Source organism: Melospiza georgiana, chromosome 3 (assembly GCF_028018845.1).
Source record: "Melospiza georgiana isolate bMelGeo1 chromosome 3, bMelGeo1.pri, whole genome shotgun sequence".
Classification (NCBI taxonomy): domain Eukaryota; kingdom Metazoa; phylum Chordata; class Aves; order Passeriformes; family Passerellidae; genus Melospiza; species Melospiza georgiana.
The window spans coordinates 17,084,884-17,112,753 of record NC_080432.1 but is presented as its reverse complement, the minus strand read 5'-3'; the positions used below and the strand labels follow the sequence as shown (position 1 = coordinate 17,112,753).

At 56.5% G+C, this 27,870-nt stretch overlaps 1 protein-coding gene across 3 annotated transcripts; it reads right to left on the bottom strand.

The window, feature by feature from the left end:
- Positions 1 to 25,682, bottom strand: LOC131081212 (cullin-9-like). 3 transcript variants are annotated; one of them, XM_058020157.1, is made up of 42 exons: positions 25,530 to 25,682; positions 25,277 to 25,338; positions 23,654 to 24,244; positions 22,716 to 22,870; positions 21,881 to 22,402; positions 18,941 to 19,079; positions 17,333 to 17,523; positions 16,488 to 16,857; positions 16,072 to 16,273; positions 15,550 to 15,757; positions 15,256 to 15,449; positions 14,923 to 15,140; positions 14,546 to 14,777; positions 14,052 to 14,157; positions 13,523 to 13,753; positions 13,276 to 13,366; positions 13,037 to 13,208; positions 12,346 to 12,451; positions 12,094 to 12,189; positions 11,836 to 12,011; positions 11,202 to 11,335; positions 10,947 to 11,123; positions 10,602 to 10,717; positions 10,021 to 10,203; positions 9,524 to 9,681; positions 8,798 to 9,008; positions 8,545 to 8,710; positions 8,278 to 8,423; positions 7,998 to 8,115; positions 7,379 to 7,575; positions 7,038 to 7,297; positions 6,597 to 6,960; positions 6,240 to 6,380; positions 4,519 to 4,683; positions 4,275 to 4,438; positions 4,080 to 4,173; positions 3,801 to 3,875; positions 3,219 to 3,329; positions 2,447 to 2,564; positions 1,580 to 1,713; positions 1,320 to 1,411; positions 1 to 917 (listed from the first exon to the last, which is right to left on the bottom strand). In XM_058020157.1, the coding sequence occupies exons 3-42, from the start codon at positions 24,228 to 24,230 to the stop codon at positions 722 to 724; spliced, it is 7,506 nt and encodes a 2,501-aa protein (XP_057876140.1). In that variant the 5' UTR covers positions 24,231 to 24,244; positions 25,277 to 25,338; positions 25,530 to 25,682; the 3' UTR covers positions 1 to 721. The 3 variants fall into 3 exon arrangements, with proteins under 3 accessions (XP_057876140.1, XP_057876138.1, XP_057876139.1); XM_058020155.1 differs by having other exon boundaries at positions 23,654 to 24,346; positions 25,530 to 25,548; XM_058020156.1 differs by lacking the exon at positions 25,530 to 25,682 and having other exon boundaries at positions 13,523 to 13,750; positions 25,277 to 25,336.
- Positions 25,683 to 27,870: the final 2,188 nt, after the last annotated feature.

Here is a 27,870-nt window from a genome sequence, read left to right as displayed (position 1 = left end):
TACATTATTATCTGAACAACCTCTGCATATATATATATATATATGTATACAAAATATATGTGTGTGCATATATTTATAAACTTAATCCTGCAAACTTGTTTGTGTCACTATGAGTGACACAAACTTGTGTCACTCATAGTGGCCCTTCCTGCTTCATAACAGAGAAGAAAACTCCAACAAAGGGCAAAAATGCAGCTCCTCTCAAGCAGAGGAACTGAACCACATCCATCTGTGGCTGGAGAGAATCCCACCAGCTCTAGCTGGGAAGCTTTGAGTGTAAATGCATCTTTTTACAGCATTTCTAGACACTGGCCATTGCTAGACAGTGCTGTGCTGGGACATGTGCCACCCTCCCCAGTGCCCAGCCCTTGGGGACAGCATACCAAGGACAAGGAGCTGCCCTTTAACAGGTGGCAAGTGGTCCTTACTCTGCAGGTGGGCTCTCCAACTCAATGAAATACCTACAGGCAGAACTGGAGACAAGAGAAAAAGGCAAGGAGATGTCTTTCTGAGAGGTGGCCACAGTAACACAGACCAGCTGCCCAGAGCATGTTTCTGCACATTCAAGAGTCACTGAGCAAGAAACCTCCCAGAGGAAATATTTTGTTCCATCTGAGAGCTCCTCCCTGCCTTTGAGGAAAAACAGTAACACAAACTGGTTGAGAAAAAGTAGAGGCAGAGGTCCAAGGTGGCAAGGTTGGGTGACAGAACCCTTCCAGTGTTAGCTACGATAGCTGTCATTGTCATCGAAGTAAGAATCACAATCTGAATCGTTATCAATCATAAAGTTGTCTTCATCAAGGTCATCATCATCATCATCATAGTCTTCCTGCCACTGTGGATCATAGTCATCATCTTCAACATCCTTGCCACCTTCATCTGTGTTGGGGGAGTCACACAGGAGGATCCGTTTCTGCCTGTTGAGGAGGAGAGCACAAAAGCTGTGAGCATCAGCTGGGACCCATCCCCACAGCACCCTCCTGTCATTGTCTCAGCATTAATTCATAACTCAGCATCCCCAGCCAAAGAAACTCGGGAGAGTCCAGGGAGAGCAGCTTCCATAACTGAGTCTGCCAGTGATGGAGCTGTCTTGATCACAGCTGCACACAAGCAGGAGTTTTGCTCGTTTCCCTACACCACTACATCACTTAAATTGCTACCTCAGGGGGAGGTAGCAATTAACCACAAAACAGGATGCAAGTAATCAGTGTTTGTCACTCACTCTTTTGTATGTCAGTGAGCACAGGAGAAAACTCTGCTCACCTGCTTTTTGTCTGCACTCACTCACCTTCCCCTGTTACCCCACTAAGAAAACTCACCCTGTACATGCAAGGGCCGAAGCAGGCACATTTGCAAGTTTCAACTTTCTCTGAACAGCATCTCCTGAAGTCTGGAGCCCCACACGGAAATCCTGTTAGCAGGAAAGAACAGCCAAAAGAGACAGAAACAGCATGTAATTTGTGCTGCAAACCCCAACCCTGCACACACACACAACCCTGAGTCTATCCCCTCAGCTGATCAAGCCCTTTATTTCCCCCACAAGAGCAAGCCAAGGCAGGAGCAGCCACGTGGCCTTCACCTGTGTGGAGTGCCAGAGGATTGCAAAGAGCCGCTCCCTGATCTGCCGCACCAACTCCAAACCCGTGTGGAAGTGCTCTGCTTTCAGCAGCTGAAGGGAGGTAGCCAGGTCCTGGTACTGCAGCAGGGTTTCCTCTGCAATTCAAGGCCAACAGAGTCAGGCTGCATCCCACACTCTTGAGGAGAGACCAAATCCTTGCCTCTGATTATGAAGCCAGCCATAGCTGCTTAGATCCCTGTCGCAGACATCTTTTATGGAAAATCCTTTCCTTAGGATTTTTCCTCCTGAGAAGCTGAAAGGCCTCAGGAACAAAATGTAAATATTGATTATCTGCTGCTGTGGAGTGCAACAGGTGGATCTGTGATTAGTCCATGTTGGATGTTTGTAATTAATGGCCAATCACAGCCCAGCTGGCTCAGACAGAGAGCCAAGCCACAAACCTTTGTTATCATTCTTTCCTTTTCTATTCTTAGCTGGCCTTCTGATGAAACCTTTTCTTCTATTCTTTTAGTATAGTTTTAATGTAATATATATCATAAAATAATAAATCAAGCCTTCTGAAACATGGAGTCAGATCCTCATCTCTTCCCTCATCCAAGAACCCCTGTGAACACCGTCACAGATCCCCTGTGCAAATGCATCCCTCTTTCAGAACAGAACATATTGCTCATTTCTGCATCAATCTCCACTGGCAGCCAAACTCAAGTGGATTTCCTCAGAAATGACATCAAACAGGCAAGGACTGGTCTGGGAGAAGTGAGGCCAGCTGGGTGTTGGTATATTTGCTATCACCCCACTACTGAGCTGCTGCTCTTTGGCTAGAGCTAGAAATGCCAGTCACAGCTTCAGGGAGGCTGCAGGACTTACCCAGAAGGATCTGCAGAGCATTAGTGAGCAGCTCCAGGCTCTCAGTCTGCTGTTCCACAATATCCATGCTCTCAGTGTCCTGGTTATAGTAGCTGTACACACAGGAGTATGCCAGCACCTGGTAAAGTACAGATCACCTTGTTAAGCACCCCCCTTCAGCTTCAGAGTGGGCAAGAAGGATCAAACCCCTCCAGACCTCATTATTATCAGTGACCCATTATGACAAGGGACAGCAGTGTTGGCTAACTCCAGATACTGGCAGGACTGGAAATGAATGTGCAATTATTTTATATTGAAGTCTAAAATAACTGATTTTTCCCACCTGCAAACCATCATCACAAGAACACAGGCTGTAAATGCATAACAAGTGTGACTGACCAGCAGCCAAAAGTGAAACCCATCAGCACACAGGACAGGCAATGCTGGGCAGCCCAGGCTGAACAAAGAGAATGGAACCCAAAGGGAAGCAGGCATGGTGCTGGGCAGCACCAAGAGCCCACAACAAAGGCATTTCAACAAGTGGAAAACTCCAGTTATGAATTAATGACTGAGCTCCAAATCCTATGACCTTACTGTCAGGAACACTGCAAACAGAGTTCAACCCAGACTCAAGGCAGGGAAGGGCAGACAGGAGCTCTTCCCCTGTCCTGATGCTACTCCTCCCCTCAAGCTTTCTTTGTCTCCTCTTTTTTGGAGAAGAACAAGGTTGGTGTCTCCTCACACCAGCAGAATTAAGTCTAAACCTCAGCAAGACTGTATTACCCAGCCTTACCTTCCGTGCCTGTTCTAGCACTTTGCAGGCATCAAGAACAAAGGTCAAGTTCCTAATTTTTGGCATTTCCCTGATGGAAGAAATGCTGTTCCTCAGACTTACAGCAAATTCCTGCAAAAACCAAAGGAGGGGGGAGGAAAGAGTCAATGTCACTGTCAAGCTCCACAAGACTGAAAAAACAGCACCTTCCACACAAATAATTGCTAAGCATTCTGAAGTGCCATCCCAGAAGAGGCAGGCAGCAGAAGAGCATTTAATGCATCCAACTATGACATTTCTACTGTGCCATCACTTCAACCTTTTACAGCAGAGCTCAGCCCTCAGTCACCAATGCTTCCAACTCCTGCACCACTCTGAGCCCCTCAACACCACAAATCAGGTGCTCAGTTTCCACAACAGGCTGGATAGAAGAAAGCAGCCAAGGACTGCTCCTTAATGTCAGAGCCAGGGCAAAATGATCATCCAGTGATTCCAGCCTGGATGTGAAGCCTGCTTCTAAGCAGAGAGGACACTGACACAAAGTGCCCTGCTCACCAGGGCTGAGCAGCAGACAGCATCTGCAAAGGCAGGAGGAGGCCTTACCCTTGCATGGTGATGAAAGGTGCATCTCTCATTGTAATCCTGGAAACGCTTCTCCTGCCAAGCTGCTTTACTCACCTGAAAGGAAAGGTAGAGGAGCTTGGAGCAATTGCCCTCGAGTACCAGGGCAACCTGGAAATGCCAGTATTCACAAAGTCCAGAGTGGAGTTTGGCAAATTCACAAAGTCCAAAGGGCCCAAGTGGAGATGCTTACCATCTCTGAGAGGCTACAGGGGTCTCTGAGCACAAGCATGAACCAAGGAGATCCAGCAAACCACTCACCATGGCAGAGCAGTTGTAATAATCCTTGTGATTCGGCCTCCAGGGCTTGAGGCAGCGCCAGCAGAAGCCATGATTACACTTTGCACAGGTCATACTGCAGAAGGACAATGGGAATCCCTCAGCCCTGACAGTGCTCCCTACACCACAGCCAGGGACTGTGCCACCCAGTCACAAACACAACAATTTTATACTCACTGCAGGCACCCTTCATTTTTCTCTATCTGAGCCTGGCAGTTTGGGCAGTGCTTTGAAATGAGCTTAGCCAGGTGTTTGCTTTGGGCTTCACTTGTCATTCCCTCATAGTATCCATCATCATCCACCCACTGAGACATGTGGCTGCAGCTGGCAGGATAATGGGCCTGAGGGACAGAGAAAGACAACCAGTCAAGCACACAAAAGCAGAGGGGTGTGTGCCAAACCTAGGACAGCTCAGCCTCACCTCTGGGAAGTTGCAGTTGAAGCAGGATATCCAGGAGCACTTGGAACAGGCTGCTCCATAACCCAGTCCATCCTTAAGGAGGATCTGATCACAGCCCTGAGGGTTGGTGCACCATGTCAGGTTGGAGCAACACTCAACATAGCGTCTGAGCAGGGCTTTTTCATACTGCAGTGAGAAGCCAGGAAAGACATTTAAGCCTGAGAAGCTGCATGGTTAAGCCTTAAAAGCAGTGTCTGGTGCTCTGAGCTATGCATCTCACCAAAGAGCTGCTCACAACAAAACAGCACTCAGTCAGTTTACCCTTCCATTCCATTCATTTTCCTATCCCCACCATGTCATATCTGGAAGCTGTTGCATTTCATAGAATTGCTGAGGCTGGAAGGCATTTCTGGAAATTAAAACCTGGTTCAACCTCTCCAGCTTAAAGCAGTATTGCTCAGGACTGTGTCCAATTGGATTTTCAATATACCAAAGCACAGAGACTACCTCTCTGCCCAAACTGTTACCATGTCTCACTACCCTTACTATTGGGAAAAAAAAAACCCAACCCCAAAAAATAAATTTCTTATGTTTAAATATTATCCCAGCATTAGATCTTCATAAAATAATCTAGTTATTTTGAGCTCAGGATTGGATCAGAGACCTCCACAGATTACTGCAACCCAAAATATTCTATGATTCTATGTGTGACTCTGCATCAGACATTAACACTCCAGCCACACCACTTACTGATCAAAAGGAAAACATAACATTTCAGTGACAGCATCAGAGCATCTTGTTAAAATTAGCTATTTATGTCAACCTGCAATAATTATTTCTTTTTATAAAACAGTCACAGCAACAGGCTACTAAATCCTGCTTTCAGACAGGTGTGACTATGGGATTTGCAAAGGCAGTAAGGACTAACTGCCCAGATATATGCATTAATTCTCCAAACACTTTCTGTAAAAAACAAGCCAAAAGGTACAACTGTCAAACAACAGAGCAGTGGAAAAGAGACTGTTCTGCCCAGCAGTTAACAAAAAGAGTCTGTCATGTGACAGCTACAGCTCTGCCATTAGGTGGGGAGAACATTCAGCCCTAAAAACTGAAAGAACAGAAAAAGTAGCACCTGCCAGAAAAAGTAGCCTGATGACCAGGCAGTAAGGTAAGCAGAGCTCAGAAAGCCTGGCTTAGACACCTCTGTAGACTCACACAGAGTGAAAATTAAGTCTGATGTGGTAATCCCTGCCATCTTCACAAAAACCTAAACTGCTCAAAGCCAGAGACCAATGGAAGAGAAAGGACATAGGGGTCACTGATGCAGCAGTAAAATGAAATTGCTTATGTTTTCAGTTTACTATATTATTATTATTATTATTATTATTATTATTATTATTATTATTATTATTATTATTTAATTGCTTCCAGCACAGCAGTAGAGGACACTTGTCATGAGCTGCTACCATGGCTCTCATCTAGTCCTGGACTAATGATGTGCCTGAAATGTTGTTTGCTAGAGAGATATATTTAGAGGAAATGCCACTGTGCTTTTGTTGATGTTATGCTTTCCTGAGCAGCTGGTATTGACCATAGTCAGAGAAAACAGACAAAATCTGGCTGGCCACCATCATCAAGCTGCCAGTCTTGGTAACAGGAAGGGGAAAAGCAGCAATAAAATTATCTGTGCTGACTAAATGTAGGAGAGCTTGGGCACCCAGCAGCCCCCCCTGCTGCTTCACCTTGGCTATGATCTCCTCGGAGGACACGATGGAGTAGATGAAGGCTGTGGTGGGCTGAGCTTGGCACTCGGATATGGGGCAGGTGCAGTTGACCACCATGTTCTGCTCAATGCGAGTTGTGAGGTACTCCCTCCAGCAGGGCTGCCAGGGCACAAGAGCAGAGGTCAGAGCTAAGCAGGGCTGTGTGACCCTGGAAGCCATCCCCACCCAGCACCCCACAGATCACAGGTAAGTACCCCAAAGCACAAAAGTGGGAATAGGCAAGCCAACAAGTGAAGGATCACAACAAAAAAGTGAGCTGAGCTACTTTACAATTGCCCGTCAAGTAGCAGGAACCAAAGGGCCCATGACCTTCACCTTGCAACAATAGTGCATGCAGCAAAGGGTTGGTGGCTTCTCAGCGGGACACAGCTGGTTCACACAGACTGGGCAGTGGGTTCCAGGGCTTGGGGGAGGCTGGACATCCTGCACTTGCAGCCCTGAGGAGATGAGCAGGCCCTCACGGTTCTCCACATAGCACTGGATCAGGAAATCCACATTCCACCTGCAGTGCATGAGCAGGTGCCGAGCAACATCATCTGGTATGCTCAGAGTGTCCTGGACCTGCTGTACTGTCTGGTTCATGAGCAGCTTTGCCTCCTCTGGACTGAGCGTGTGCCCCATTGGCACCTGCAGCATTGCCATGAGATATTCCTCCGCCCTGTCTGTGCCAGGATCCCGCCTGGCATGGAGAAACGTGCCATGGTCACACCAGGTAGAGATGCACACCCCTCCACACCTGATGACATGCATCCCTACCAGTGCAGGCTGTCTCTGCCATCCTCCTCCAGAGATTCCTGGGCTGGCCTGCACTGGAAAGTCATCTGTGCTTGGCCACCAAGAGGCGTTGTGGATTCAGCAGAGATGTATTCCAAGACGTGAGGCCTCCCCTCCCGGCGCCGCAGGTAGCCCTGGTTCAGCAGGTGCAGGACGCAGGACAGCACGTCCACGCTGTGGCAGCAGAAGCTCAGGAACTGCACCCCCGGGCCCAGCTCTCCCTTCTGACAGGCGTCGATCACCTGTGGCAGCAAGGCAGCCCCAGTGCAGCGGCTGCAGCCCCCGGGCAGCCCCTGTGCCCCCCGTGCCCCTGCAGCCCGTACCCTGAACACCAGGCTGTCGATGTGCAGCTGCTTCTCCCCCTTGAGGATGCGGGTGATGAGGCAGCACAGGACGTTCCTCTTCCTCTCCAGGGCGCTCACCTCGGCCCCCTCTGTGCGCAGGTACCTCTGCTGGGGCAGCAGCCTCAGCTGGCGGCCGCAGCTCTGCGCCAGGGCTGCCTGGTTCAGCCGCAGGGCACCTGCAGCCAGCACCCAAGCCAGGCTCAGCCGAGCTTGAGCTGCGCCCTGGAGGAGCCCCAGGGCACACGTGGGCCTGGGGACCCAAGCTGGGCCTCCTGTGGCTGCCTGCACCGCTGGCCACCCCAGCCCCGTCCCCCACACGTGGCCCCAAGGCTCAGCCGTGACACACACGGCCCCTGGCCTGGCCCAAGCCCACACACAGACCGAGACCCCCCTCAGCCACCCACGCTGACCCAGGCCCCGTGCACGGCCCCAGCCCCACCCCACACATCACCCCCAGCCCCACACTGGCCTCAGGCCCCACCCTGACACACATGGACCAGCCCCTCACCAGCCCGACGAGCTCCTGCACCCCTAAGCCCAGCCCCCCTCGGGGTTCAGGCCAGCCCCTCTCCCCTGGGTGCCCCAGCCCCACACTCACCCCCTGGAGTGCAGCTCCCCACCAGCACGCCCTGGCCCTGGGTCAGCGGGGTCAGCGCGTGGAGCACCAGGTCAGCAGGGAGCCCTGTGGCCCCCAGCAGGGCCTCCACAGCCACCTCCTGCAGCACGGGGGGCGAGGGCAATGGCCAGGGCTCACTGGCCACAGGCCCTGCCCAGGAACGGGGTCCGTGCCCCAAACACCGCTGGAGACCCCCCCAGCAGAGGGGAAGGGAGGACACGGCCCTGCCCTGCTCCAGCCCCCACCGTGGCTGCAGCCCTACCTGGGCGCTGTTGAAGCACAGCAGGATGTACATCTGCAGCGTGGACACGTGCAGCACGCAGTCTCCAAACTGCAGCTCGGCGTGGCCCAGCCACGTCCACTGCAGCCGCCGGGGCTTGCTGCACTCCCAGCCCAGCTGGCTCTGGCCTGCCAGGGACAGTGTCAGGGACAGGGACGGGCACCAGCCCTGCCAGGCACTCCCAGCCCAGCATCACTTGTGCCTGAGCTGCCCTCCAGGCTCTGGGCACAGCCCGGCCACAGCACTCACTCTGCCGGCAGAAGTCAGCAAACTCTTCCAGGGGGCAGCTCAGCAGCGCCGGGAAAAACCTCCCAGGGCTCTCCATGTAACAGAGCGGGGACACTGGCCAGCAGCGCGGGGACAGGGCCAGCACCTTCACCTCTGGCACCTCTGCCCCCGTGGCTGTGCCCAGCACCTGGGCACGAGGGCAGCTCCGGTCAGGCTCCGGGATCCCGCCAGGAACGCCGGCGGCCCCCGGGCTCCCCACCCCGATCCCGCTCACCTCGTTCAGGCCCGTGTCCAGCTCCAGCAGCCGCTTGTCCTGCTCCTGCAGCTGGAAGAGGCTGAACTGCCGCTGCAGCTCCTCCGACTCGGCCAAGTTGCTCAGCATGTCCTGGGGAAAGCGGCTGGGGAAGCACAGCCCGATCTGCTCCACGATGCCTCCTTCCAGCCACGATGGCCCTTGTGTCAGGAGCCGGTCCCCCAGGTAGTGCCTGCCATGGCCACCAGCTCCACTCAGGCTGGGCTGAGCCCTGTGGCCATCAGCCACCACCAGGAGACAGCCACAGCCCCGAGCCCCGTGGCCATCAGCCACCACCAGGAGACAGCCACAGCCCCGAGCCCTGTGGCCATCAGCCACCACCAGGAGACAGCCACAGCTCCCAGCCCTGTGGCCATCAGCCACCACCAGGAGACAGCCACAGCTCCCAGCCCTGTGGCCATCAGCCACCACCAGGAGACAGCCACAGCTCCGAGGCCATCAGCCAGCACCAGGGAACAGCCACAGCTCCGAGCCCAGCCTCACCCTACACATGGCACACGGGCTGGCAGCACACATGTGCTGTCCCCAGCAGGGAATGTGATTCCACACACTGGCAGCACCCATGGGCCCGCGACACTCCATGATCCCATAAAAGCAGAGCACTGCTGCCGCAGCAGGCCAAGCTCCCCCAGCACAACAGGCCATGTGCAGCAGGCCCCTGGCTCTGGGCAGACACAGCAGCCTCACCTGTAGAAGTGTTCAAAGGTGTGGGCAAACTCCAGGCCACTGAAGACCACAAAGGGCTCCAGGAACTGCTGCAGCCGCTCCAGAGGCCCCGTGCTGCCCGCAGCCCTGCGGAGCTCCTGGATCTGCACGTCAAGGTAGCGGGCAAACTGCTCACTCACCTGCAAGGGACAGGGCAGGCTGCAGACAGGGCTCACCGGGTGCCCGCAGGGCTGGGCTGGGGGAATGTCCCTGCAGGGAGCACCGGGAAACTCTGGCACTGCCGGGCAGGGGCCGAGGGTGCCCAGGCACCGGCCCAAGGCCGGAGCGTGCCAGGGCTGGGCCCACGCTGGGATGAGCACCCCACACCTGAGCTGGGCACCACCGGGGTGCCAGGGCAGGGCTCTGTGGCTCAGGGGAACAGGACAGCACCCACCCAGAGCCTGCCCCAGTGCCATGGCCAGGGCAGCTCCCCAGCCCCTGCCCAGGGCACGGCCCCGGGGCCGCGCTGCCCCACTCACGTGCAGGGCGGTGAGGAAGGAGAGCTGCAGCAAAGCCCCCGCAAAGCCCTGGCCCAGGGCCAGCACGAAGGCGGCCTGCTGCCCAAAGAGCTCCTCGGTGGCCCCGCGCAGGCGCTGGTACAGCCGGCAGTAGCGCTCCGCAAGGTCCGGCGCCTGCCCCGCCGCCTCCAGGAACCGCTGCACCTGCGGGAGCAGCGCCAGGGCTGAGCCAGCAGGATGTGCCCCTGGAACATCCCAGCCCTGCCCTGGAACACCAGCTGCCTGCTGGCTGCCGGGACTCGGGACCCTGCTGCTGCTGCTGCGGGGCTGCCGAGGTGGGAGCGCAGCTCCGAGGGCAGCCAGGGGCTGTGGGGGCACTGCGGACACACAGCAGCAGCCCCCAGCAGGAACAACAGCCCCACACCGGACCTGCGTCCTGGCCTGGCTGGCACTCGAGCCATGCAGGGTGGCAGCACAGCAGGGCTGTCCCCACATCGCTCCAGGCTCTGTGGAGGCCAGGTAGAGCCCGGTGCCTTCCCCATGGGCACTGCCAGACCCCACTCCCTGCTCCAACCCCTCCCAGTCAGCCCTCCAAGCTCTACCTGCTGCTGCACCACGCCACGCCAGCACTGTGAGATTCCCCACAGGCCTCTCGACTTCTCCACAGCCACCTTTGTAGTCCTGGCCGGCACCTCCTTGTTCTTCCCCTCCTTCCCACCTGCCAAGGGTCAGCCTCAGGCTCAGTGTGGCTCCATGGGCAGGCCCCACACACTGACCCGCCACAGCAGGGCGGAGGGGACGCTGGGGAGGCACAGCTGCTGCTGGGGCATGACCACAAACCTTCCCCGGCTCAGGAGCCTCTGTGCCATGGGATGCTCCCCAGAGGAGCCCCATGGCCACAGCCTGGCCCTCTGCAGCAGCCCCAGGCCAGGGCAGCCCCGGCTCACCAGCTGCTCTGGTCTCCTCTGGCTCGGGGCCGCCGGGGTCCACGTGCACCAGGAGCTGGGTCAGGCGCCGCACGCAGGAACCAAAGGCAGCCCTGCGTCCCGGGGCACGGCGGGGCAGCTCCACGCTCTCCAGGTACTCAGTGAGCAGCCAGGCCAGGGCACTGACACCATCGGGGCCTGCGAGGCCAGCCACGCTCAGAGCTGGTGCCTCTGCCCGCGGCGCGGCACGGCCGGGGCCCGGAGAGCGCGGCCTACCTGGGCTGGTGATGCTCTGCACCAAGGGGGTCACCAGGGCCTCCCAGAACGTCCTGCCCAGTGCCCGCGCTGCCTCCTCGTCGGGAAGGAAGCGGTTGGCAAAGCCCTGCTCGTGCTGCAGCGCCCGGTTCAGTCTGCAACAGCGAGCGGGCAGCGCTCGGTGCCAAGGGCTGGAGAACTCCCGTGGCAGAGCAGAGCGCAGTGCTGGCTCCCTGCTCTGCCCTTTACCAGGGCACCATGGCTCGCTGGCCCCATGGCCCCCAGCAGCCAGGGAGGGCCCCTTGCTCTCCCCAGGGCTGCCCCCAATGGCCCTTGGGGCCCTCGCAGCCCCTGCCAAATGGGGGCTGAGCAGTGCCTGTGGCCACGAGATCCTGCTGTGCCTGGCCAACCTCTGCCAGGACGTGCCAGCCCCTGGGGGACCAGCATCCTGCTCTGGGGGTTAGCCCAGCTTAAACCCCAATGACCCCAAGGTGGCCCTGGCCAGGAAGGAGCACCAGTGGCCAGGAAGGAGCAAGGGCCCCTCCCAGCCAGCTGCTCCTTTCCCAGCCCTGCAGTCCCCTCACAGGCTGCCAGCCCTGTCCCCCCGGGCCCTGGGACACCAGGGATGCGATGGCACAGCCAGGACACCACTCACCTGCCAAAGAGCTGCAGCAGCCGGCCCCGGTCTCGGCAGATCTCCTGGCTCCAGGCTTGAGCCCGAGCAGTGCAGGAGAGGAACGTCCGCCGGCACAGCTGCTCCCTGAAGATGGGCCAGAAGCTGGGCTTGGGACCCAGCACCTCGATGCCACGTACACGTGTGTCAATGCCACCCTAGGGGACAGCGGCACCCTCAGTTCCTGTGGCTCCAATGCCCCTCAGTGCCCGCTCCAGGCCCTGCCCCTGCTCCCCCTACCTGCTGGCACCGCTTCACCCGGATCTGGATGACGGGCCAGAAGCGGGTCATGTTCTCCAGCAGGATCACTCTGCTGTCCGAGGGCAGGATGGTCACCTGCAGGGAGGCACCGAGCCCTCAGCGTGCCAGGCAGCCCCGGGAGGCTCCCACAGCGCAGCTCCTGCCATTCCCAGCTCCCCGGACCTCCCGGCACAGCCAGACCTGCAGGGGGCACAGCAAGGAGCAGCCCCCGCCCCTCCCACGGGCACTCACCGCGTTCAGCTCCGTCCTGATGGTGGCAGGGCTGTCCCCGCCCAGCACCACCACCCTCGATGGCATGTAGCTGGAGTCCTCGCTGGCCACCAGCATGCTCAGCTCCCTGCACACACAAACACCGTGGGGCTGCCCAGCCATCCCCCCTCCCTGCCCCAGCCCTGCCAGCCACGTCCCGCTGGCCCCAGGACAGAGCCACTGTGGCAGGGCTGGCACAGATTCCCCAGGACAGAGCCACTGTGGCAGGGCTGGCACAGACCCCCAGGACAGGGCCACTGTGGCAGGGCTGGCACAGACCCCCAGGACAGAGCCACTGTTGCAGGGCTGGCACAGACCCCCAGGACAGAGCCACTGTGGCAGGGCTGGCACAGATCCCCAGGACAGAGCCACTGTGGCAGGGCTGGCACAGATCCCCAGGACAGAGCCACTGTGGCAGGGCTGGCACAGATTCCCAAAGACAGAGCCACTGTGGCAGGGCTGGCACAGATTCCCAAGGACAGAGCCACTGTGGCAGGGCTGGCACAGATTCCCCAGGACAGAGCCACTGTGGCAGGGCTGGCACAGATTCCCAAGGACAGAGCCACTGTGGCAGGGCTGGCACAGATTCCCCAGGACAGAGCCACTGTGGCAGGGCTGGCACAGATGCCCAGAGCCCTCTCCTGCACACACAGCCCTGCCAGCCCAGCCCCACCTGATCACCACTCCACACTGCATGTGCACAGTGATGAAGTGGGAGCCCGTGCTGCCGTTCGACTCCCAGTAGGTCCTGGGGTTCCTGTCCGTGAGCTTGCTGGCCTGGTGCGAGTTGGAAGAGACCTGCACCTTCTCCCAGCACTTGTCCTCCTTCACCTCCATGCTGGAGCCTGTGGGCAGAGCACATGCAGCTTCCAGCCACCAAGCCTGGCGTCAGCTCCCCCTGCCCGCGCTCACCTTGGCACAGGTTGTGCAGGAAGACATCAAAGAAGGGGATGCTGATGGGCTGCTGGCTCCGGCGGTGCTCCTCAATCTGTCCCAGCACCAGCTGTGGGACGGGGCAAGGCTCTCACCAGGGGCTCCTGCTCCCCTCAGCCCCGCAGGGCTGTGCCAGGCACAGAGCACGAGGCATCCCTGGGCAGCAGGGACAGCCTGGTGCCCCCAGCCCCCAATGCCCAGCCCAGCCGTGCCTCCCCAGGCCCACCTGGATGCAGCCAGCCAAGATGCTGCTCGTCAGCTTCTTGTAGAGCCCGGCGAACTTCTCGCACTCCGCCACCAGCTCCAGCAGGGCCGGCGCCGATGGCGGCACCGTGCTGTGCTTCTCCAGGGCCTTGGACAGAGCCTCGTGGGTGCCCACGTGGCACATCACCACCACACAGTCCTTGCTGGCACTGCCCAGGCGGTGCAGGAAGCCAACGACCTCCTGCAGCACCTGCTGAGACGCAGCCCTGAGCACACGGGCGCTGCTGGCAGCTCCAGGGCCCCCACAGACGGAGCTGCAGCTCCATTGCCTCATCCCAGCCCAGCAGCACCCACCGGAGCCTGGCACGGCACAGCCAGACTGGACATGGCCACCAGGACAGGGACACGGCCAGGACAGCCCCTCCCACCTCTCCCAGTGCCTCGGACACACGGCCAGGCTGGGGCCACCAGCGGGGCCCTGCCTGCCCAGCCCGGCTGCGGCACAGCCAGCACAGCCACCCTGCCTGCCACGAGCCCCAGGGCCCCCTCACCTCCCAGCTGCTGCTGTGCGTGATCAGCAAGGACACACAGGGCTCCACACACTCGTGCCAGGGCAGCACATCCTCCTGGTAACTCTCCAGGAACTTGTTCAGGATCCTGGGTGACAGAGGGGGCCTGCTCAGTGTGGGCACAGGGACAGCAGGGCTACAGGCAGCCCTGCTTCCCTGCCCCACCTGCAAGGCACCTCTCAGGGACAGCGAACTGAGGCTCCCCTGGCACCCTGCACACCCCACCAGACCCCAGGCATGTCCTCTGCTGCCCCTGCATGTCCCACCACACCAGGCACAGCTGCTGTGGCCCCACGTGGCCCTGTGCCCCAGGACGCCCCAACTGGCCCCTGCCTACGTGCTGGGGTGAGCCTGCCCCCAGTGAAGAGCAGCCCCACCAGCACCCACAAACAGGCACTGGCTCTCCCCACCATGACCCCCAGCACTCACACACCTCATGACGGGGTCCCAGACCCCCCCAGTCACCCTGCACCCACCTGAGGATGCTCAGGCTCACGGCCTTCTCTGTCCCCAGCAGCTCCAAGCTGCGCAGCAGCAGCCTGAAGCAGCTGTGGTCCTGCAGCAGCTGGGCCACCTGCCCAGAGGGAACGGGGCCTTGGCTGCACAGCTGCCGCTCCAGGGCCACCACCACCTCCTTGCACAGGCTGCCATCGTCCAGGCCACCCAGCAGCATCTGCACGCCCTTGGGGTCCAGCAGGGGCTCTGTGCCTGCCATGACAGGGACACTGAGCCCAGCCCAGGCGCTCACGGAGCACCAGCAGCCCCTCAGGGTGCTCCGCCCTGCCGGGCCAGGCAGCCCCGCCCTGGCACCCGCGGGGCCGTGGCACCCACGGGCACGGTGGGCGCCCGGTACCTGCAGCCTCCGGGCCCAGGGGCAGCCCGTGCTCCGCCAGGCGATTGATGGCGCTGAGGGCCAGCACTGCCTGGGGGCAGCCGCTGCTCTGCCCGGCCCTCCAGCAGCTCTGCAGCGCCGCCAGCAGATCGCAGCTCGCCAGCTGCTCCGCCAGGCCCCGGTGCCCGTCCATCAGCATGTTCACCACCAGCAGGCCGTTCCGCACGCCTGAGGAGCCCCTGCAGGGACACAGCCGTGCCACTCTCCTGCCCCCACAAACCACCTGCCCGCCCTGCCCGTCCTTCCCCCTGCAGATTGCCCCCGACCTCAGCCCTCTCCACGCTCTGCCCCTACCCTGGGACCCTCTGCATGGTGCTCAGGGCAGCAGGGATGCTGCTCAGCAGGCTGGCAGAGCCCTTGCTGGAGGCAGAGCCGATGCTGGCGAAGATCTCCCGCATCATCTGCGCGTCGCCGTGGTTCCAGGCCAAGCCCTTCCCGCCGGCGCCTCCCGGCTCCGCGTCCGCAGCTCCCACCAGCACCTTCAGGGCCTGCCAGGACGAGAGCGGCGCGGGGGCAGCGGCGCCTGCACCCCGCCCGGGCAGCCCGCGCTGCCCTGCCCGCCCCGGCGAGCCCCGGGCGCTCACTCACCGCCAGCCCGGCCTGCTGCACCAGGGCGGAGCGGCCGTGCAGCCGCATGCAGCCCAGCACGGCCCGCACGCCGCCCTCCGTGGCAAAGGGCACGCGCCACTCGTAGCGGGCCAGCAGCGCGGCCAGCAGCCGCAGCGTCACCGCCACCAGCGCCTTCTCCGCCGCCGCCGCGCTCAGCAGCTCCACCGACACCTGCACCAGCTTCTCCCTGCGGGGCACAGCACACCTCAGGCACGGCCTCCTCGGGCCCCGACAGCCACCTCCTTCCTGCCCGCGCTGCAGCTGGGACAGCCCTGCCAACGGGCCTGCCTGGGACACAGGGACACAAAATCCGCCTTTCCTCTCGCCCTGCCAACCCGCCTGCCGGGGACACAGGGACACAAAATCCACCTTTCCTCCCGCACACACCGCCCTCCATGCTCCCGCTGCCACCTCCCGCTCCTCCAGCTCAGCACTGGCCCCACCCTGCCCACAGGGCCCTCCCCGGGCAGCAGGAGGGCTCTGCAGCACCCCAGCACTCACCCGGCGCTCCCCATGCCCAGCCCGCCCTGGGCTGTGCCAGCTTGCTGCTCCCACTTGGGCTCCTCCTCCAGCATCTCCAGGATGTGCCTGAGCCCAGCCAAGCGCAGCCCCACCGCCGAGCTGCTGCTCTGGATCACCTCCACCACAGCTGCAACCTTGGCCAGCGAGCCGCCCTCACTCGGCCCCTTGGAGCTGCCCAGCGCTGGCCGGAGGGACGGAGCCGTCAGGGCAGCGGCGACACCTCCAGAGCTCCCAGGGTGCCACCCAGCCACACACCCAGCACCCACGGGCACCCCCACCCACCTCGGGCAGCCCTGGCTGCACGGCCCCCGTGCCCTGCCCAGAGTATCCCCTGTGGGGGCAGCAGCGCCGCTGCCGGCACCGTGCCTGTGCCCCGGCGTGTGCCAGGACGTTACCTTGGCTCTGCTCCTCCGTCACCTCTGGCAAGAACAGCCCTTCCCTCTCCAGGAGCTCGCTGAACAGCTGGGAATCCGACTTCTCTGCCACATCACGGCCCTGGGGCGGCCCTGGGGCTGCACAAAGGTCTCCCTCCGCTGCCTTGGCCATCGTGCCCTCAGGGCCGCTGCTCCTGTCACCCTCTGAGGACACTGCGGGGCTCCCTCCACCATCCTGCTCTGCTCCCCTCCCCAGGAAGTGTCTGCCGTAGACACGGGAGCCCCGCAGGTCCCGCAGAGAGCTGCCCTGGCACCGCTCCTCCAGGGCCTGCAGCACCTTCTGGGCCAGCTCCGCAGGCACCGACAGCTGCACCAGCGCTTCTTCATCCACCTCCGACAGCCACACCATGGCGACAAGTTAATCTCGGGCTCGACACGCTCCCCACGCCCCTTGTGGCGGCCCCTGGCACCTCGGACAGAAAGGCTGCACCGCCACGGGTGCCCAGGGCCGCTCCCCACTGCCACCCTCCCCTGCCTGTCCCCAGCCCGACCCACCAGCCCACAGCTCCCACCCGTGCTCAGCACCCAACTGCAGCTGGCAGAGTGACCCCACGGCCTGGCCTCGCCTGCCCAAACCTGCACAGTCACTCTTCAGCCAGGGGACACTGCCTGTCCTCTCATCTCCATCACTGCTCTGCTGGGACAAGCTCTCCAAGCTTTCCCCTCCCCACTCACCCTCCCATTTCTGCCCCGCCCAGGCTGGCCCTGCACAGCTCACACCTGCCCTCTCCTCTGGGCCTGCTCCCTCCCCTCAAGTTCCCTTTGCTCCTCCCTCCCATTTCCCTGCTGCAGGCTCTGGTCCCTACCTGCTCTCCCAGGTGCTGCTGGATGAGACAGGTGATCTCTTCCTGCTCCTGTGCTCCCAGCCTCCTCACAAAGAAGAGCAGCTCCCACCACTCGGCACGGCTCAGGGTGTCTGCAGCCTTGGGCAGCCGCTGGCCCAGGTAAGGCAGGGAGTACAGCCCCCCCAGGGGCTTGCACAGGAATGGCTGTGGAACTGCAGGGGAGCAGGGCAAGGGAGGGCACAGTCAGCTCTGCCAGCTCCCCCATCCTCTGCTGCACGCCCCACATTTCAATTCATACTCTAAGTGGGATATGATGCCTGGAAAGAGTTATATATAGAAGTGAAACAGAGCTCCTGCTTCCCCAAAATCAGAAAGACCATGAAAAGGAGGAATCTAACTAAGTCTGTTTTAAGTTAGACACTGCATACTGACATGAAGTTAAGCCTTTAAATACAAGAGGTATAAGCCATTTAAGAAATCATCTTTTCAACAGGCAATAAGAATAGTTTCAAAGTGTGCAATTTGCTGCTGACCTCAACATTCTCTCTTGCAGCCAGTAAATCCAAACCACTCTACACAAAAGATATTCTAGAAGGCCACAGCTGTGATAAAAGAGTTACTTTAATAGGTTTCCCTGGCTAGAATCATGTCAGATGCTGAACAAGAAAGGAGTATCTGAAGTCTGGATTCTACCTTTCATTTTTCTCCCAGTACAAGGGCAATGTTAAATGTTCTAGGAGATGTTGCAGATGTCTTACAAAAACAGTTCTTTAATATTTTAACACCTTGTTTAAAGCTTAATAGTATGAAGTTAAACAAATTGTTGCTATGTTCACGCTTTTAAAAATCCTTATCATTTACTTAAGGGGATTTGAGTGCCCCCAAATAGCTTCATCTCAGAGAAATTCTAAGAGGTTCTCAGAGAAATTAATGTTTTGGCAGTTCGGTCAGTTAATTCAAACACAAAGTTTTGACAGTTGCAGTTTAAATCAAATTTTGTCGCAGAGATCTTTTATGAAAAATCTTTTCTTGAAGATTTTTCCTCTTGAGAAGCTGGGAGGCCTCAAGAACAAAATGTAAACATTGATTATCTGCTGCTGTGGAATGCAACAGGTAGATCTTTGATTAGCCCATCTTAGATGTTTATAATTAATGGCTAATCACAACTCAGCTGGCTCAGACAAAGAGTCTGAGCCACAAACTTTTGTTATCATTCTTTCTTATTCTATTCTTAGCTAGCCTGCTGATGAAATCTTTTCTTCTATTCTTTTAAAATAGTTTTAATGTAATATATATAATAAAATAATAAATCAGCCTTCTGAAACATGGAGTCAAATCCTTGTCTCTTCCCTCAACCTGAGACCCCTGCGAACACAGTCACAAAATTTTATACTTTTTATATCATTACTTTCATTATACATCTCAACAGAAGTCTAGGGCTCAAAAATACTCCATTCAATCACAAGCCATGCAATTCCCTAACTAGCTTTACATGGTCACACAAACTAATGGTGCTTTCTAAACCCAGCCTGCTACTTGCTGTGTGATTGGCCACATAAAGGTCCCCACTGCTATCCCACAGGATAATCAGAAAGGAAGAGATGATACATACACACATCACAATCTCACCTGTGTCTAGACTGAAGCTCTTTCTCACACTAGATTCCTTTTCCTGAGCAGCAGGATCTTCCCACTGGTCCCCAAAGCCAAGAATCTCCAGGATGTGCCACCGCACCCAGTAGGTCCGACCCGTCGACTGCCGTAAAACCTGGGGGTGAAACAAATCCAGATAATCAGAACTGCTCACTTGTTCTGTCCTCTTGCTACACCTGTCCTCACACTTCCCAAAGAAGTAGTAGACCACAGAATTATTTTACAGATTTCAGCACTCACATTGTCCAGTTTTGAGGCATACCATCTTTAGTAACTTCTTGCCTTGGTTACACCTGGATCTTTATTTTTAAAAAAAAACTAACTTTGCCTGCGACCAGTACAGATCTCAGTACAGCAGCAGAGGCATGAGTGAATCCAGGTAATCACAACTGTTCCAAAAGTGCCAAGCTGCAGGTGCCTTGGGACAAGCACACAAAGGACATAACCAACACTACCCTGAGGCAGATGAGCTGTATATGAAGTACCTCAGGGCACTTTTATAACCTTGGTCATTCATCAACCCTCTCAAACAGGTTTTGGGCTCTTGACAAGCATGTCTCAAAGGCAGAAATTGTTTCCTCTGCTTTGTCCAAGTTGTCTCTCAAAAATCAGAAGGACTTTTTATGGCTTCCCATACCATAGTGTTACATTTAACCTTCTGAGCAGAAGGAGAACCCAGCAACAGCAAGTACAACCTGTCAGTAGCTTTAAAAACAGCACAAAAACTTATGGTTTGCTTATTCCACTGAGCTCTTTTGGAGTTACACCAGTGCTACTATGAACCCATTGTGCTGGACAGATCAGATGCTGATAGACTTTGGGAAAGCACTGTATGGAAGGAAGTTGAGTTAAACTACACCCAACACCAAATAGTCTTCAATGTATCTCTGACGAAACTAGTTATGTACCAAATGCCATCTCAAAGGAGCCATGGAAAGATAGGGCTGCAGGACCAGACACAGCAGGGAAAATCCTTCTTTGGAAAGGCAAGGAAAGTAACAGAAATCAGAGCAACAAAGGAAAGATGAGATGAGGTAAGAGACAGAGTTGTGATGGACTGGCCCAGTTGCCATTCAGATCTGGTTTTGTTAATAGTGTGAGCCTTACAAAAAACTTACTGAAAATAAGCCTGAATGGAGCAACTGCAAATTCATTCAACCTAATTAAACAGAAAAACAGACAGAAGAGGGAACCCAAGGGACCAACAGGACAAAGGGAATGGAAGCTAACAGTACACTTTAGCTCAACATTGAAGCAAAAACCCTTTGACATTTATCTCACTGGCAACAGGAGAAAATAACGAAAGGATCATGGTGCTCTTTCCAAGTGCCGAGTTCATCAAGAGTAAAAGTAAGTACAACTTTATAAGAAACAGACATCACAATTTTAGAAAAACACAGATATTAGAAACCAAGATGTATAAGGACAAAGGGAGAATCAGCATGAAATACATTTCCTTTGCAAGTTACCTTTATGGAGGGGGTTATAAAAGAGGTTTATACACCACTTAAAAATAAGTGGTTTATAAAAATAAGGAAAAAAATAGGGTGCAAGGCAGTTATTCAGCTGAGGAGGCCTGAATAGAAACATCACCAATGCATGGACCAGAACTAGAAAAGCCTTTTAACTGAGGTACATGGAAGACAGGGAGGTGATTCCAGAAAACCAGGGGACAGTCTTGCCTGGCCAACCTACTGGCCACCTATGATGGAGTGACCACATCAGTGGCCAAGGGAAGAGCTATGGCTGTCACCTGTCTGGACTTCTGTAAGGCCTTTAACAGCAATCCCACAACATCCTTCTCTTCAGACTGGAGAGACATGGATTCAACAGATGGAATCTGTTGATGGAATTGGTTGAATGGTCATATTCAGAGGTCAAGAGCTCAATATCCAGCTGGAGGTTCGTGACAACTAGTGTCCCTCAGGGGTCTGTATGGGGACCAATACCATCTGATATCTACATCAGTGACAACAGTGAGACTGGCTGCGCTCTCAGCAGGCTTGCTGACAACACCAAGATGAGCAGTGCAGTTGACATGCCTGAGGGATGGGATGGGATGGGATGGGATGGGATGGGATGGGATGGGATGGGATGGGATGGGATGGGATGGGATGGGATGGGATGGGATGGGATGGGATGGGATGGGATGGGATGGCATCCAAAGGAACCAGTGGGAACCTCATGAGGTTCAACAAGGCCAAGTACAAGGTCCTCCACCTGGGCTGTGGCAAACCACAATACCACTCCAGACTGGAGGACAAAGGGACTGAAAGCAGCCTTGGCAGAACTGATGGATGAAAAGCTGGGCATGACCTGGCAATGTGCACTCGGAGACCAAAGAGCTAACCATATCCTGGGCTGCATCAGAAGCAGTGTGGCCAGCAGGTGAAGGGAGGTGATTCTGCCCCTCTGCCCTGCTCTGGTGAGACCCCACCTGGAGAACTGCATGCAGCTCTGAAGACTTCGGTACAAGGCATGGACCTGGTGGAGCATGTAAAGAGGAAGGCCACAAAAACAGTAAGAGAGATGGAACACCTCTGCTATGAGGAAGCGCTGAGAGAGTTGGGGTTGTTCAACCTGGAGAAGAGAAGGCTCCAGGAAAACCTTACAGTGACCTTTCAATACTTAGAGCGGGCTTTTAAGAAAGATGGGGACAGCCTTTTTTAGTAAGGACTGTTTTAGAGGCTAAGAAATCTTAGTGGCACAACCCATACAAAACCAGACTAGCCTTCCCTGCAACCCACCCCTCAAGCTCTGAAAGGTGAGTGTTTTGCTAGGGCAGAAGCATTGATACACATTAAGCCATGCTTATTGTCCAACTTCCTGCACACAAAGACATCATTAGGAATTCATCAGTCACCCTGCTCACTCCTCTCTGCCATTCCAGCCAGAAGAAGTCTCCCCATGACCTACCTGTACTGTGTGCATGTTATTGGTGCTCTGGAGGAACTCGCCTTCCTCCCCAGCTCTCATGTCACCACAGTCCTCCAGCAGGCGCACCCGCATGCCGCGCACCAGGTGTGCCCGCAAGTACTCCGTGTAGTCACTGCTGTCTGCAAAGTCTGATGCACTCAGAAAAGTACACCCCTGCTTCTTGTGAGGAGCAAGATTTGAAGGCAACACAGGCTTTCGGGCAGCAGAGCTGGCCAAAAGAGCTGGCTTGTGCTGGAAGATGGAGCGGGCAGGGCGAGGCTGCGGGTCCCGCTTGTGCCTGTGGCTCCAGCCCATGGCGTGCACCAGCTCCGAGATGAGGCTGGCCATGGCCATGCTGAACTCAAACTCCTGCTTCACACGGCTCCTGTGCTCAGGGACGGGGCTGGGCACAGCACAGCCCTGCTGCTCCTCTCCCTGCTCCACGCCGCTGCTCAGCTTGTCCAGGAGAGAGGTCACACACAGGTAGCGCTTCACCAGGACAAACAGCTGCTTCCCAGGGATCTGCAACAAGCACAGCTCTCACACTCAGCCCCCAGCTCTCTCTGAGCCCCCAGCTCACTCCCAGAGCCTCCCATGAGACCTCTCAGCCACTCTGCCCTCCCTGCTGGCAGACCAGGCTCTCCAGGTGCCTCTGCACCAGCCCCAGCCTCTCACCAGGCCCAGACCCTGTCCCAGCTCTCCCTACAGCCAGCCCTGCTCCCCTGCCCACCTTCAGTCCCCTCCTGTCCCACACAAGGGTCCAGCCCTGGCCCCGCTCCCACCCTCCTGCCCCTCACGCCCGCAGGCCCAGGGCTGGTGGCGGCTCTGTCACCACCTGAGGGAGGTGAATCCCCTCGAAGGACAGGCAGGGCTCTGCAGAGGATGTGATCTCAGCAAACAGCTCCAGCAAGGTGCAGCGGCTGTCAAAGTCCATGTGCTGCTCAATGCCATCCTGCTGGCTCAGGGACAGCAGCACATGGGCCCAGATTCCTGCAACAACAACAAAAACTCCTCAGCCTCACAAAGACAACCCTCACCCAAGCTCCCTGCCAGAGACAGAGCTGCAGGGAAGGAACAGCTTTGCTGCTCAGTGTCACCTGATCCACGTTCTGTCCCTTCCTCTGCAGTGGCAACATTTTGCTCCATGCTCTATTTTTTCTATCCCTAAAGCTGAGAGATTCTCACAAAGCAGCAACCCCAAATAACTGATTCCAGAACAGGGTTCCAGGGAAGAAAAGAAGTCAAGGTTTAACCTGAATCAGCCCCTCATTTGCCCCACTTCAGAGCTGCATGAACTCAGGCACTAGGATAGGGAAAGCCGGATGTCCTGTGGGATACACCACAACCAGCAACCTTCCAGGTGCACCCAAGCCTCATCAGGCACTTCCAAGCCATGGCAGCCCCTCTGAAATTAGGACTAGCCTTTATCCAGGGCCTGAGGAAAGGCTCCCTTCCAAGAACACGCCAGAGACTTTCCAAAGGACAGCTTGGAGCAGAGTCACCCCACACTCTGCCAATCCCCTTGGCATAAGTCCTCCTAACAGTTAATCAGCATCCCAGCTCAGAAACCTGGCAGGGGAAAGAGTTTCCAGCTCCAAGAGCAGTCCAGACAACTGCAACAACCACAGAAATCCAGAAGATCCCGACTGATTCTCCCCCTTTTGCCAAGAAGCCCCGAGACACGCTGCTCCCCAGCACCTCACCCCTGCCGAAGGCTGGCACCCCCACTGCCCAGCCTCCCTCCTCAGTGGCCCCGAGCAGGAGCAGCCCCACCTGCATCGTGAGCCCCCAGCGCTCGCAGCATCTCGCCGGCGCCGCGGCGGACGCGCCGCTCCCTGTGGCACAGCATGGCCGTCAGCAGCTCCAGGGCTCCCGCCTCCCTGAAGGCGCCCGCCAGGGAGCCGATGCTGGCGTAGGCGCCCAGCACGTGCACCGTGCTCAGGACGGAGCACTCGGGGCTCCCGGCCTCGGCCACCTGGCGCCCGGCTCGCCGCACCAGGCTCCTCACGTCGGCCTCCATCTCCAGCAGCGAGGCCTCGTCCAGCGGCGCCGCGTCCGGCGCGACTTTGTCCGCGGCCGACGGCCTCGTGCGGGCCAGCAGCGCCGGGCAGCTGGCGCGGACCTCTTCTGCAGACATCCACAGGGAGATGCTCTCTGCCTTGCCGTCTCCAGAGGAGGCGCCGCCGCCGCCTCCCGCCGCTCTCTCTTCCGAGCTGACCACGCTCCACCGCACCAGGTATTCCGGCCGCTCGTCGTGGCCGCGCCGCTGCCGCAGCAGCTGCTCTGGGTGCGCCTGCAGCTTGGGGCCCAGCTGCACCAGCAGCGTGCCAGCGTGCTGCTCCTTCACCATGGCAGCAGCTGCGTCTGCAGGGACAGAGGGGAAGCAGGGTCAAGCTTTTATTTCTGCAAGTGTGAGGCAGCACTGGCAGTAGAATTGGTCGTAGCACAGCTTTTGATCCGGAGATCCTACAGACAGAACAAAGATTTGAAGGAAAACCCACTTTGCAGAGGTTCACATTCCCTTTCCAAGAAAATAAGTCCGTTTTTCATAAACAAAACCAGTTCCAAGCTCCACTGGAACACATAGGGGATTCTCCTAAATAAGGAAACTAACACAAAACATGAAGGCAAAATAGGCCCTTTTATAAAACAGCAAACAACCACAAGAAATTCTAGTCCTGTTTGCATCCCTGCCACTGTCCACAACATGACCCTCACAAGCTGCTGCTTTTGCACTTCTGCCTTCCCTCTTCCTATTTACCATCTATAATTGTTTGGAGTGTGAGTTTACCTAGAGCTCACAGTATTCTCACCATGCATAGGGACCTTCACATCACCAGGCCCTGAAGAAAATAACGAGCAGTTTCTCATACCTAGTTCATATACATCAGGTAAGGTTCACTACCTGAAAGTCTCTCAGTATTTCCTCCTTGCCCTCTTCTCAGAATTCTTTGCCTTTACAATGTTTCATCAATGGACAAATTCTACAGAACTAAAAGATTTCTACTCTCTGTTACCTGACTGTTCTGCATCTTGGGACCACAAAGAAGACACAGTGCTTCTCTGCTTTCATCCATGCAAAAAGCAGCATGGAAATAATTTGCTGTGAGTGAGTGCCTGTAATCAGCAAGGCAGCTGCAGACAAAACCAGGGACTGAGTTCACAGAGGATTCCAGATCAGGCTGATAGGAAGGAGCTCAGCCAGGTGGCAGTGGGAAATGCTCCTACCACTCACACACACTGGCAAGAGAAGCAGTGAAGCAAGATACCAGCGAAACAATCAATCTATGCTTAACCAAAGAAGACACTAACCATCAAACACTATGCCAGGCACATTAGAAACATTTTCCAGGTGCAGAGAGAAGCAGCCTGAACTCCCAAGACATATACACTTACCTTCGATTGTGCTACCTTCGTTGGAATTTGCCGCATGCCAGGTGGGAATCTTCTTGCAGCTTCTGTAATAAAAATACCGAGTTATTCTCCTGTGCTTTGTAGCAGCGTTTAGATGCTACACAAGCCAAAGAATTGTTTTCCTTAAGTGAGTTTGTACAGCGGACACACACACAGAGGACAGCTCGCACTGATGTGCCTTGGAACACACGGGCTTTGCCCCGGGCCGCCCCCCTATGCCGGGCCCTTCGCTCACCGGTGTCCCGCTGCCCTCGGAGCAACGGCGAGCCGGGCAGGGCACAGCCGGGCCCAGCTCCGGTACGCGGGGAGCCGACTCAGCCCCGAGGCGGGAAGGGGAAGCGGCCCTTGAGGCGCCGCTCCGACCCTGCCGCGGCCCCGGAACGGCCCCGGCCCCGGCGGCACCGGGAGGCGCCGGAAACAGCGCGCAGCTTCCTACGGGAGGCGGAGAGGGACACGCGAGTTCCGCGCCCGCCCACCGCAGTGTCCCCGCCGTGTCCCCGGCGTCCCTCAGGATGCGAGAATGGGGCAGGTTGGAAGAGACCACCGTGGGTTATCTGCTCCAAGCTCCCTGCTCCAGCAGGGCCATCGCAGAGCACATGGCACAGGATGGTGTCCAAATGGTTCTTGACTATCCCCAGCGAGGGAGACTCCACAGCCTCTCTGGGCAGTCTCCCGGTGCTCGGGCACTGCACAGAGAAGTTCTTCCTCACGTTCAGGTGGAACTTCCTGAGCCTCAGCGCCTGCCCCACTGTCCCATTGCCCGGCACCCCGAGCAGAGCCTGCTCCACGCTCAGGGCCCTCCCTGCAGGCACTGACAGACGTGGATGAAGTTCCTCTCAGTGTCTCTGAGCAGGCCCAGCTCCCCCAGCCTCTCCTCAGAGCTGAGGTGCTCCAGTCCCTTCACCATCTTTGTCACCCTCTGCGGGACCCACTCCAGGAGCTCCACATCTCTCTTGTCCTGAGGATCCCAGAACTGGGCACAGCACTCCAGGGCTGAGCAGAGGGGCAGGATCACCTGCCTGCCCTGCTGGCACTGCAGTTCCTGATGCAGCCCAGGATTCCATCGGGAATGTGCCACAAGAACGCTGCTGGCTGCCCCACAGCTTCCTTCAGTTCCAGGCCTGAGCTGGCACCTCAGCCTGGCTGTGCCGTGGGTCACAAAGCTGCTGTTCCCCCACACCAGGAATGGTGGCGAGCCATGGAAAAAGATGAAAGATTGGAATATCTTCTGATTCCCCTGGCTAATGTTAGAAATGAGAACAAATGGAAGTTGCAAGCTGAAGAAGGGATCGGCTGGAGCGAGCTGCTTTTTGGTAAGCTGGTAATGCTCTGCTGTGTGTTGGTACCATTTCTGTGGTGATTAATTGTGTTCATCAAGGGCTGTAGCAGGATGGGTGGCAGGAAGGCTAAAAGCATGTCATGTCAGCACTAATATTATTACTGCAAATGCACCATTAATCAAGAATTACAGTGCAGCAAGGTCAGGCCTCTGGCCCTGGGGTGGTTCCAGCCCTGCACCCACCCTCCATCCACCCTGCTGGCTTCAGTGGCAGCTGTGCTGGCTCCCGGCAGGTTTGGGGCTCTGAGACACTGCCCTGTTCTCTGTGCTGCTGCAGAGCCAGCTGAAGCCAGCTGCACACAAGTTTGGCCTGTTTCCAGCTCTGGTGTCACACTGATCTGAAATGCCCATAGCATAAAATCTAAATTCTAATCCTGTGCCCATACTGCCCTTCCTTGGGGTGCAAGTTTCTGTCAGTCTGATAAGATTTGTTTTAAATTACAAACAGTCATTAAAATCATCAGCTAACTAGATGAGAATTTGCTTTCTTATTTGATCCTGGAGCAACTTGTATGTGCCCAGCCTAATTTCTACCCTCACTACTAATGAAATGGATTAGACAATTTCCATGTTTTACAATAGCAATCAGCAATTAATCCAAACAATATAATTGCAATTAATTATAGGCTGGATAAAACAGTGCAGTGCTGCATCAGTTTGTGGAGACCATCCTTTAAACCTGTGGGCACCAGTGGTGGATTGTAAAGGTTTGTGTTTCCTAGCCAAACTCTTGATTTCTCCATTAGCACATGTGATCTCTGTTGGTGCTATTGATTCTTTCTTTCCAGATGCTCTTGAAATCTCTGTTTTCAATTAATTTGTCATTTTCCTTCCCTGTTAATTACCAAGACATCTTGTTTGTGACAAGGAGAGGTTTTCTGTGGTATTCACATGGCCTGCTTATGTCTTTGCTCTGATGGTCTCACACCATGCTTAGTAAGTCTTTTATCCTAAAAGTAAAGCTCTGTACCTGTGGTATCTTGCTCCATGGTGTGTAAGTGACACACAGGCCCCTGTGCACAGGTGATTTGGGATTGCTGGTGCTGAGAGGGTGTTTGTAGTGTTGAACCACAAGCCACACCTGTGTAGGCACAGGGCTAAAAGTGAGCTTGTGATGTAAAAGTACAACCTCACCTCCTCATGGGGAAAGAGCCATTTCAGCTGTCTTCTGCTCCTAAGCACTTTCTGTACAATCCTCTTCCCCCCTGAGGTATTTTCTCCAAACTGCACTTTTATC